Here is a 12,901-nt window from a genome sequence, read left to right on the forward strand (position 1 = left end):
AAATTAGGTTGTTAGTTTTCTCGCTTGAATTGTTTTACATTTTGTCATATTGGGGTCTTTAACAGCTGACTATACGGTATGGGTTTTCTTCATTATTGAAGGTCAAAATCATTCATAGAAAAGGTTGGGGCAGCATAAGGTGAACTTATGAGATTTACGTGTAAACATAACGTTGTTTTTGGCAAATTTAACAGTTGCCGATTTAGCATTACGATATTTCGCCAACTTATGGCATAAGCATAACATCTTCTGTTTTTCATACGGTACTTGTATTTAATCCGACGTTTCATTAGTAACTGCTATATTCCTGTTTCATATTGGTAAGTCTGTGTCAAGACGGATTACATTGTGCTTGTTTTCTATTTAATCCTATATTTATGTATGTATTAACAGTAATACACAAAATAAACCTTAAACGTTAGCAACCTATTTTCTTACACGCAATAATAAGTGTGCTTCGTCATATAAAAAGGAAATTTCAAACTGTCAAAACAAATCTAAACTAAGCATCAAAATATATAAGTAAATACTTTAACACACAAACACAAATACCAAAAACTGTTAAAAACATATTTATTATACTTCTATTTATTGTATTAATTTAATATTGATATAATTTCTATTTCCTAAAAATAGTTTAGTTATTATTTTGTAAAAAATACTGGCAAAGGTATTTAAGCATTAATTAAATTTATCTAAAAACTATTGTTGTCCAAATAATGACAACAATTATAACATTTAATTTCAGCAATCAGCAAAGAAACACTCTGATTGTAGTGAACATATATCCAACACCACATAATACCACCAATAAAAATAAAATTACCCATCAACCCAACTCTCAAAAGGGACAATTGTAAAACATGCTACAATGCCCACGTGGACAGACTTCCAGTACTTTTTTTATGCATTTGAAATACACTATGCAAATGCTAGAAACTCACCATGTATCCATCAAATTACAGCATAGAATAACATTGACAGAATTGTGTTAGAATTGAATGAATTGCAGGCTCATTTTACAAATACTGAAGTCAATACCATTTGAAAATCAGTTTATTTCATCAAATGCAAGTCATGAAATTTAACAAATGCACAACAAAATGGAACAAACAATGATATAACGTGATTAAACAATTAACATATAAAAACTCGTGGGTAACACTTCCCAAATAAATACATGATATGAGGTGAATCACAATCATACAAAGCATATTATAGTATACAAAGTGCTCTCTCACAATATTTCATATTTTATGAGAATTGGTTAAAGCATGTAAGTCTAAAGTGAGCAAATGTGACACATTTTACAGTAAGTACAATTATATACCACACTGATCATCTACAAGTTGTTTAGGCAGTTAAAATTTTCAATTTCTCATTTTTTATTACAAATGAAAAAATATTAATTTTTACACCATTTTACACCTATTGATAAGTTCTACATTTATTAGTTTAACAGGACAGATCTCTTCTTCATAGCATCTCTCCGATTGCCATTTTACCTGACTTCAATTTTATAAGGATATTTGGTGATGTCATTCTAGTCCATCTGAAGATAATTTAAAGAAAAGAAAAGAGAAAAAAACTAAGTTGTTTCTGCTCTTAAAACCAGTTGGGCCACAACACCACAATGTGTTGAAATTTAATTGTGAATAGTCAACTGAAATGAGCAGGGTATAATATTGATTTCAGTGTGCACAATATGTTTTTGGAATAGTCTTCAACCTGTGTCTTCAGATGCACAAGATTGACAATTAAAAATAGAATTGACCAGTGGCAAGAACATTAGTTAACTACCATAAGTTTTGGTGTAACATATGATGAACACAAACAACTGTACCATGTTTCATTTTCACTTTTCTTAACACGTACACCAACATTTGAAATTCTTCATCAATAATTAAGTATTTATCATTAATATATATATATATATAGCTCCACATACACACCTATAAACACATAAATTAAGGCATGTAGTATCGATAAGTAATAACATAAACAGCAAGAAAGTTTATCACAATGTTTTTGATGTAGCTTATTTTTTTAGAAAAAATTAGAAATAATATGATGCATCAATACACTCATTTTTATATTTTTCCATATTCAAATTAAAATAATTGTTTGAATTATGTAGTTCTCTTTATACTATTTATATGCAATGTTCTACATCTGAATCTGTCCCTAGTCTATGTTCCAACTAGAGTAAAACAAGAGCAAATCATATACTTGTTTAATTTTAAATAAACCAGAACAGACTATCAATCCATAGTGGTAATCATCTACGAAGTCACTATAACTTTAATATATAACATTAGTCATGTTTAACAATATTTACAATGTGCACAAAATTAAGACCATCTTAGATGATCTAGTTATCAAGGATACCTCTGCTTGCAGAAAAAAAAACTATCTAACTGTAAATCCAAAATCAAAATTCAAATCGATTGTGACCTGTATATTTTATGTTTCATAACAATGTGTTTAAAAATGTATACAGATTTTGTCAAACAGCACTTTCATTGTCAACTGGAAACCAAATACATCAAAATTTTTAAATAACTAAGGGAAACAACTCTTGAACAGTAAATTTTAAAACCATCCAAATCGAACTTGACCTGTATTTTATGATCCATGACACTGCTAAAATTTCAAAAAGATGTGGTCAGGTGGTACCAAACAAGTGAGCTACAATGACACCCGATTAATTGAATACAATTGTAATCATTATACATGTATTTAATAAATCATTATTCAGGAATCTACTGCTTAGTTTCTTAAAAGATATCTTAGATATTAACAAAACTTGAGTTTTACCTGGTTGATTTGAAGGGAAAAAAAAACAAGGTACAAAAACAATTAGATTCATGCAAAAAATTAAGTTTACCGGTGATATATTATTTGATTGTATATTTGAGTAACATTATATACATATTAATGTACCAACAAATGCTGATATCTAATTTACAAAAATCATACAATATTCATGGGATCTCCCTCTTTATCTATATAAAGAAATGTAATTTGAATATCTATGACTGTGTAAAGCTAGAGGAAGTCATATCAAGTCTGACATAAATATTACTCTGATAAATCTATAGGCTTATTGTAATATGATCCAATGAAAAAATATCCATTGTTAACACACTTGCAACAAATTGGAAAGGAATAAAAAATAAAAGTACTAATGTCTTTTAACACTCACATTTGTCGTATTGATTCAGTGTGTTGTTTAATGACCATCAGAACATCTATATAGAGGATCCCATGTAAATAGAAATACAGGTACTCCATATTAGTTTGTAAATCAGCACCAAAGTAATGGGACTTCAGAACATTGCAAGAAATATGCCATTTATAATTTCAACTAACAAGGGTAGTTCTGTGATTTTTGGACTTGTTCATTGGACCTAAAAAAGTACCTAGCTAGTGGCCATATTTATGAGAAATTCCTTAAATTTTTCAATGCTTCCAAGATCCTGGTGATTATAAGAAATAAAAAATCAACACAACATCACAAAAAAGGTGGGTTAAATCCCTGAAGGAATATCTTTGCAAGTTTGAAATTAATATACTTACTAATTTATGAGAAGACCATGGTGTGAACTATGAAATGATGAAATGACATGGATTATATTCTGGAATGGATGTGGAATTGCAAAAAGAAATATACCTAGAATTTTTCCAGGACTGGATGACTTGAAATGAAATTCCAGGGTTTTTACTGTTATCAGGGAAGCATGTAAAACCTGTTATTAGCTTTACTGCAATTACTATGAATCAGCTCAAAGTTTTTGCTTTATGGATGGCTTCTCTAATGATAGTCAAAACAAACATAAAAATAAAACATTCTATTCAGATTGTCCATTTGCAAACCAAACATGTCCTGTGATGAACTATTTAAATGAATATATCACTCCTGTTTTAGTAGAAATAACTATTACTCTCAATATGTATCACATGGTACATTGTATAATTAAATTGGTGTGAATCTAAAAGAACTGTTAAAGACATGTAAGACATTAGTAGATAAAAATACAGTACATAAAATTAAAATGTTGTATTACATTCAAAAGAAATCCAAAGCATCAAGAACAAACAAAATACAAATCTTTCACCTGTTATAAAAAAACTAATTATATTTTGATAAGCTTAAAAACTAAAACAAAACCACAGGCTTAAGGTACGTAGCACTACAGTCTAACAATGATTTTTTGAAGATATTTTTTTTATCACATAATTTTGAAGTAAGTATTATTCTGCACAGTTTGTAAAAATCCCAAAGTCATTATAATATCACAACAGGGAGTAAATTGATAATGAACTTATGTAAATAAAAGCACATGTAATTAATCTAAATATATAGGCATTTGGGAGGGGCTAATATGTCAATCATCTGTTGATACCAGTGTCCAGCTGTTAATCCCTGACCACAAGATAAATATCTCATTGCATTGCAACAAAACTAATTTATAAAACATGGAAGTTTAGAACAGAGAAAAAAAAAAAGATATGAATAGGAAAACATTTAAAGGGAAAAAATCTACCAAAATGAAAAAAAAACTATGGAAAAGAGTGTGAAAGTATCTTTGAAAGCCTCTGACTGCCTGTATAAATTTCTCGTCTTTGGTCTTCTACATTTAAAAATAATTTTAGGCATTTTAACTAATTTTAAGTTTATGTGAAATTTTTTAATTCCATGAAACTCATAAATCATGTTGGACAGTCTATTTTCATGAAGGGGATGGTCTTGATCTTTTTATGGACATGTATTTTAATTTTAATATTTTAGCTAATTTCAGTCATCATGGTCATATTATATTTCTTTTTAAAATTCAAATGAAAAGTATTCTTTATAGTGAGAATAATGATGTTAAATATTAATTATGATGCAGCTGGCCAATCCTGTTATTCTCTTATCTTAGACTGTCTTTTCAGAGGCGGAGCTTTGTCTTTATTTTAAAATTACTACATCACAGATGTTGGTCAAATCTGTGACGTCAAACTCCCGCCAAATGCCAAGTTAGTGTTATACAGTGCACACAAAATGCAAATTTTACAGCAGTAGAGCATCAAAGACACAATGTGTGTGGTTCTATTGATAAAGTAATGGTGTCAGAACACTCCTGGGGTGTTCCCAGTGGAATTTTTGTATTTATGTGGCATTTATAGGGGTTCTTGAGAGGAAATTCAGTTTTAAGGTCATTTCTCAGAACAATTTTTCATGAGAATTGTAAGGAAAAAATGAAAAATAGAAACGTTATGGGTACCCCCTTTGGCTTGACTTTGATATATGTGATTGAAGGGAGTATTTTCTACAATACCGTGTCTCAGTTTTTGGATAATTTGTTTCTAAATGAACTTATAGGTCTCCAAAGATGAAAGGTGAAATGAGGTTTGGCATCCAGCAGTAAAAATAATATATCTTATTACTGGAGTCATATATCAAAAATCTGAGACACGGTTTTGTAGATTGTGAATGGTTGATTAAAGGGATGAAAACAAATTTTTACTACCATTTGACCTGAATGTGCCATTTTCATCCAAGTTGGAAGACCACTTTATTGGCAATTAATGAGCTATATTTTGAGATTAATCATACCAAAAATAAATTTATCTATAGATTAAGAAAGAGTTATATTTCAGCTTTAAAATGAATTAACGATTTTAAAAATCCATTGAGTAGTTTTGGAGAAATTAATCTTTAAAGACTGTTGGTTGGAGTCAGAAAATTCTGACTGTAGTGCTACCTTAAGACTAGAAACCTGCAACCTGATAAGCCCACAACCATGAATCTGTTGAAAGTTAAATTAGAATGCCTGTGAAAGTTGAAAATAGAAGATTATTATAAGATCAAACAATCAAAAATTATCTCTGACAGCCAAAAATTGAATGTGTCTGGAACAAAGTGAAAATTTTTATGAAAGACTTACAAGTTATAATCAATAACATTAAACCAAACTGAATGCAATTTATCATGAATGCCCATCAATATTGGTCCTTTTTTTAATACAAAATTTGGCACACTAAAATGTTTCACCTGCTGCAATATTTGAATTATTTTTATGATCAGTTTATGTTGAAGCTGAGGTCAAGGTCAAGGATATATTGCATGTATCAGGTAGACATATACCTGTTATAGTAAATCAACATACTAAATATTGTTGACTTGTATTATGCCTAATAGATGGAGCAGACAATAAAAAAACCAACTTTACTTGACCACCAGACTATAGAAATAAGGTTAAGGTAAGTGATAGTGACCTTATTTTGTCTGGATGCTGACCTATTTTTTCCAGGATGCATCCATGCAATATTTAATATATGATCTTATTAAGTATAACTAACTAGAAAATGACCTTGGTCATACAACTTTTTCCAACATTAATGACAGATTGATGGCTGTTTCATATCTAATGACAAATATCACATACTTTAGGACAATAAAATGTTAATAAGATAAGAATATATCCTGCTTTGTGAAATATTGACACACCCCATTCTTACTTTAAACATGCTAGCTCAATAGGTTAGTGAGCACATCTTCTTTTTCTAAGTGTGGTCTGACAAACAGCACAAAAATAAGAATGCATAAAAAATGAACTATTAAATAAAAAAAAACTTTGATAAAAAAAAAAATAGAATGCAAAAACTAATTAATTAAATGTTACACACTTGAATTACATACATGTGATTCTTCCGGCGGGAGTCAAAATCTCCCGCTTTTCAGACCCTCTTCCGTCCCTCCCGTTAAAATTTGAAATCTTCCGCTTTTTGAAAATGTCAACCTCGTAAAATTTTCATTAGACATTTTTGTCTACAAAATCGATACGGACAGAGAAAAAGTCCGAGAAACTCGAAATTGATATGGGAAAAGTCCGAGAAAAACGGAAGTTTCCTGTAATGGATTTTGTGTCAAAAGTTAAAATAGGTAAAATTAGCCTGAGGTGTTTAGGATTAAACTGTATATACAACAATAAATAAAAGATAATAGGCAATTACCTAGTGATCAACTAGCTAGTTTAAGACACAAGCTAGGTTGATTAAAAGTAAAATACTGACAAAGGATTAAATTGTACAAGTTGTATAAACAACGATTTAATTTGATGCTGTTGAAAACATGGAACATTTACTGAACCTCAAAGACAAATGAAATCAACTCAAATATGATATTTATGGCTTGTTTTCTATCCAAGCCAATGGAATACCTATATAAGTACAGTTGTCTTGGACTATTCTAAAATTTTAGAATTTGACAAAATGCAAACCGTATTTTTATATCACCAAATACCCCAGCAGCAAATAAAAGAAGACCAAGTATCTAGCCAAATTCAACTCTGCCTGGAGATCTGGTTTCAAATGATGCAAATCCAGTACCAAGGGTCAAGACCATGCTTACTACACTTCATGCAAAGCTGACTGTGGTGGCCCTAATGATTTGACCAAACTTATGGGGACAGCTACCCACCAGCAAGCCTACAACTCTATCAATTTAACACCTTCTGTTACAAGCATGATCAGTAGTGGTACCAAAGTTGACAATGTAGCTAAATCAGGGGTACTTTTTGCCAACTCTGTATGATGGCTGATCGCTTTATCTTGAATTATATATAATGAATAAATATTTGAAAACCCCTTATCATCTATTTTTTTCAAGTAAAAATGGATATGGAGTTGTTGAAAGGTATGGAATTATTGTTCTTTTAACAAACAAAAAAAGAAGATATGCAGTTTAAACACACTAAAAAACCATTGCGTACGTCGATAAATAGGTCGATAAAAAATCTCCAGTTATGAAGCCCAAACTCCAGCTGAAAATTTCCAAATCTCCAGTTGTGGCTTGACAACTCTGTCACATGTCTGGAATTACTGGTAAAAAAGGCCTAATGCATAAACTGGCTGCACACTTCTACTTGACTGAAAATCATTTCCTCTATATAACCTGTACAGTTTGATATCTTAATTGAGCAAATTACAAACAAAACCATATTAAGTCTTAGTTAAACAGGCACTTTCAAAATAAGTTCATCACAAATGGTTCCTAAGGCAGCAGTTAATATCATACTGACTTTTGATTGGCTGTCAAACATAACACAAAAGTCAAAGCTAAAATTACATATGAAAAAGAATTTCTAGCTTGTCCACTTTCTAACTCTGGTTCCTGAAAAAAAAGAATATAAAAATTGGCATCTGGTGTTAGTTAAGCATGAATTGTTTTCAATAATAAACTTCAAGTTTACTATTTATCAAAATTAAAACTATTTCCTTAAAGGCATGATCTAATTGTTGTTTTTTGTCTGTACCTGTTGCTATTACACTGGCTGATAAATTTCGAAGATTAATTGCTCACAATCTAACCCTGACACTTGTTAATGTGACTATCCAAGAGGAACCTTGCCAAAACTTTTCTTAATGTTTTTCTTAATCCATTTAGGAATTCGGCGTTGACACATTTTTGTGGTCTCTGGTGAATTCATTCATATCTCATCTACAATTGTCATGATTTAGTCCTTAACATTTAGTCGGGATATTATTCAATAAATGACATCAGTCTTTTTATGTTGTTGGTTTGCCGTTTTGACATTTACCAGAATGTAGAAACACATGCACCAAGTCAGGAATATGACAGTTGTTATCCATTCGTTTGATGTGTTTGTTTTTTTTGATTTTGCCATTTGAATGGGGACTTTCCTTTTTGAATTTTCCTCGGAGTTCAGTATTTTTGTGATTTTACTTTTTATGCATAAAAAAACTGTATTGGAGATCCCACAACTCAATTTTTTGTTATTTGAATTTCAAAATTGAAGTCAAGTTCGATATTGACAATTTATACAGCAGGAGATATGTTACTTGATAAATTGGAAAAAGGCACTTTATATTGTTGCTGTCCTATAACTTGAAAACTTTTCAATCATTATGCTTTTCTAGTTCTAATATGCTATTACTGATAACAAACTTGAGGCTAAATTCAGTAATGAAGATTTTTCTTTTGCCATTCAGCAGTTGTGGTCCTGGATTGATTTAAAACTGTTCAATCAATGCTTTTTAAATTTTAATATTTTGTTTCTAGTGACAAAGTTGAGTTCAAGTTTGACTTTTTTCACTATTGCCTTTCAGGAGATATGTCCCTGTTTTTCTTTTTTTTGAACAATAACATCAATAAATGTAACATAACATGGTTTGCTGTCATTTTGACAACCTCCTGTTTGTCTTGTCATTCATAATCAATCTGTATAGAATATATAGTGCCATATAATAAGGATTTGGAACCTTTTAACAAAAGTTATGTACCTAATTGAAAGAAAAAATTACCATTGAACACACACTCCATTGTATCTAACCTACTATATAATAATACTTACAGATTCATGACTATCTATACATTCATCTCTAGTTTTAATTAATACTGATTTATTCAATAAAGTATCACATGTTTCTTCTTCGGTATCTGACCAACTGTTAAAGACAACTTTATATGTATATGTATATGTATATTTAGCACTCCAACACTATGGGAAGGTTATAGATTTATTTAGGTAAATTGGGCACTACACTATCTGAAGCAGAGGCGGATTTAGGGGGGGCCCAGGGGGCCCTGGCCTCCCCTTTTGCAGGAAAAATTTGGTTGATTATATAGGGAATCACTGAAGCGTGACTGGAGCGGGCCCCCACTTATAAAAATTTCTGGAGTCGCCACTGGGAAGGTTTATACATTTTTTGTCTTACTCATACAATACAGAAAATTAACATGTCTACTTTTATTTTTTCAATTTGATGGATATGCTCTTCATCAAACTAATATGCTGAATTGCTGATCCTGCTTTTTAAGGTGCTAGTTCACAAGGTAACAGTCTGTAGGAAGATATGCCACCCTACCAGGAAGCATTATTCATAAATAATTCAACCAGTCTTTGCTTTCATTAATGCAGCATGCTTAGCAGAAAAGCAGCAAATACCAATTTTAAAGTTTTTGTTGAAAAACAGGGATCCCAGGAGCCTGTGGCACTTTTCAGGCTTCTATTTATTTTTTGCCTCAATAAACATTTTAAATGTTTTTTTTAGCAACAGTGGCAGCTATCCCCAAGTGCCAAATATCATTGTGATCAGGCTTGAAACAAGTCTACTCGGAGCACATTTAAGAAAATGGAAATGTCATTCAAGGACAATATTTGCCCTATAAAGTGTCAACCCATGACTTCCATCACTCAATTTTGTTGTAGATCTAGTGTTGCTGACTTTTTTCAGTGTTTTAAGTTATTTCTTATCTGTTTCAGTTTTCAAAGTAATACAACAAGCTGGAAATAGGTTAGTCATGTAAGGACAATAAATCTCCTATTAGGAGTCAATAGACAACTTCTGTCATGTCTTACTTGTAGATCTTGTCTTGCTGATTATGTAAGGACAATAAGTCTCCTATAAGGAGTCAATAGACAACTTCTGTCATGCCTTACTTGTAGATCTTGTCTTGCTGATTATGTAAGGACAATAAGTCTCCTATAAGGAGTCAATGGTCAACTTCTGTCATGCCTTACTTGTAGATCTTGTCTTGCTAATTATGTAAGGACAATAAGTCTCCTATAAGGAGTCAATGGACAACTTCTGTCATGCCTAACTTGTAGATCTTGTCTTGCTGATTATGTAAGGACAATAAGTCTCCTATAAGGAGTCAATAGACAACTTCTGTCATGTCTTACTTGTAGATCTTGTCTTGCTGATTATGTAAGGACAATAAGTCTCCTATAAGGAGTCAATAGACAACTTCTGTCATGCCTTACTTGTAGATCTTGTCTTACTGATTATGTTTGCTGTCTACAGTTTCTCTCTATTAAAATTTCCACATAACCAAAAATGACAGTAAAAAATTGTCATTTCAAGGCAATAACTCCAATAAAGAGTCCATTGACAGTTTTAGTCTTGAAACTTGAAGGTATATCTTGGGTTGCTGATCATTTTTATGTCTAAGGTTTATCACCGTTTAATTATAATTTTCAAGATAATTGCCAAAAACACAAAAAGGAAATAAATTTTCATTTAGGGGCATAACTCCTATAAGAAGTCCATTGAAAATTTTGACCATTTGACCTATTTGTAGATCTTGTCTCGTTCATGACATCTGCTGAAGGTATTTTTCTTAATTCTTAAATTTGTATATCCCTCATTGATCCAGGAGGGCCTCAAAGAAAAAATAATGTATCTTTCCAAGATGTCATAGTTCTGTTGACAAACACTTGCAAAGAATATAAATCTATCATCTCATAAATATTAACAATGGTGTGTTATTTTTATTTTTTGTGTCAGCATTTTTCATGCAATGGATTTACCCTTCATGTAACTATTTATGTGTAGTATATAATTTAAATTGTAACACTTTATAATTACTGGACAGGTTGTACAAATACTTCACAGAAAACAAACAACACCTCAAAACAGTTCCAGATCATCTGACTTTCCAAAGAAAAACTCAGATATGGAAAGCAACATTTCAAGGTACTGAATTTCATTGAAACAATGGTAAAATTTCATTCATAAAATATCAATACATGTGAATGAAATGAATTAAAGTCCTTGTGTGATGCTCTCTTGCATGCAAGATATTGAACTGATCAATAATTTTCAGATCATGGCCAGTTCAATAATAGTGACAACATCAGTCAGTTGAGATAAAAACTAGAGGCTCTGAAGAGCCTGTGTCGCTCACCTGTATTTACTGATGCTTTGGAAATCATGTAAAATAAGGTTAAAATCATAATTAATAGTATCAGATATAAAATATTATAAACAACGGGTTGTCGGATTCGTCTGAAAATTTCAGGGCAGATAAATCTAAATCTGATGAACATTTTTGCCACCTATCAGATTTGCTCTAAATGCTTTAGTTTCAGAGATATAAACCAAAAACTGCATTTTACCCCTATGTTCTATTTTTAACCAAGTCGGCCATGATGGTTGGAAGGCGGGGTCATTGGACAAATTTTTAAAACTAGATATCCTAATAATGATTATGGCCAAGTATGGTTAAATTTGTCTCAGTAGTTTCAGAGAAGAAGATTTTTGTAAAAGATTACAAAAATTTACAAAAAATTGTTAAAAATTTACTATTAAGGGCAATAACTCCTAAAGGGGTCGACTGACAATTTTAGTCATGACAACTTATTTGTAGATCTTACTTTGCTGAACACTATTGCTGTTTACAGTTTATCTCTATCTATAATAATATTCAAGATAATAACCAAAAACTGCAAAATTTCCTTAAAACTACCAATTCAGGGGCAGCAACCCAACAACAGGTTGTCAGATTTGTCTGAAAATTTCAGGGCAGATAGATCGTGACCTGATAATCAGTTTTACCCAAGTCAGATTTACTCTAAATGCTTTGGTTTCAGAGATATAAGCCAAAATCTACATTTTACCCCTATGTTCTATTTTTAGCCATGGTGGCCATCTTGGTTGGTTGGCGGGGTCATCGGACACATTTTTTAAACTAGATACCCTAATGATAATTGTGGCCAAGTTTGGTTAAATTTGGCCCAGTGGTTTCAGAGGAGAAGATTTTTGTAAAAAGCTAACGACGACAGACGACGACTGCCGCCAAGTGATGAGAAAAGCTCACTTGGCCCTTCGGGCCAGGTGAGCTAAAAAAACAATTGTACCCATGCATTACCAATAAATCATCCTATTAATCATGAAGAAAGGATACACATTTTTTCTATGTTCATATCTGAAGGTGGACCCAGTTTTTCAGATAAACATTTAAAACATCTAACAGGTGATGCTGCAGCCACAAACATAAGATTGGTGTCATCTATCCACTGTACAGTGTAACTCCTGAAACATCCATGTATAAAAAACACATTTAATAAAATTTAAAATCATTGGCTATAAATTTTTCCTATAAACAGAT

The 12,901-nt window shown here is 31.3% G+C and overlaps 1 protein-coding gene and 1 long non-coding RNA gene across 2 annotated transcripts in view; both read right to left on the bottom strand.

Moving 5' to 3' along the window:
* Positions 1-1,040: 1,040 nt before the first annotated feature.
* LOC127705378 (uncharacterized) lies at positions 1,041-7,060 on the bottom strand. The gene is made up of 2 exons (XR_007983858.1): positions 5,751-7,060; positions 1,041-4,177 (listed from the first exon to the last, which is right to left on the bottom strand). It is a non-coding gene; the product is annotated as an uncharacterized LOC127705378 (long non-coding RNA).
* A 581-nt stretch (positions 7,061-7,641) lies between these two features.
* Positions 7,642-12,901, bottom strand: part of LOC127724298 (voltage-dependent calcium channel subunit alpha-2/delta-3-like) — a 140,355-nt gene continuing 135,095 nt past the window's right edge. Inside the window, exons 34-36 of the mRNA XM_052231259.1 lie at positions 12,698-12,825; positions 9,363-9,448; positions 7,642-8,161 (exon numbers count right to left, since the gene is read on the bottom strand). Coding sequence (XP_052087219.1) covers positions 8,060-8,161; positions 9,363-9,448; positions 12,698-12,825 — 316 coding nt within the window. The 3' untranslated portion in view covers positions 7,642-8,059. The remainder of the gene's footprint in view (positions 8,162-9,362; positions 9,449-12,697; positions 12,826-12,901) is intronic.

This window comes from Mytilus californianus, unplaced genomic scaffold (assembly GCF_021869535.1).
Source record: "Mytilus californianus isolate M0D057914Y unplaced genomic scaffold, xbMytCali1.0.p SCAF_1, whole genome shotgun sequence".
Lineage (NCBI taxonomy): Eukaryota > Metazoa > Mollusca > Bivalvia > Mytilida > Mytilidae > Mytilus > Mytilus californianus.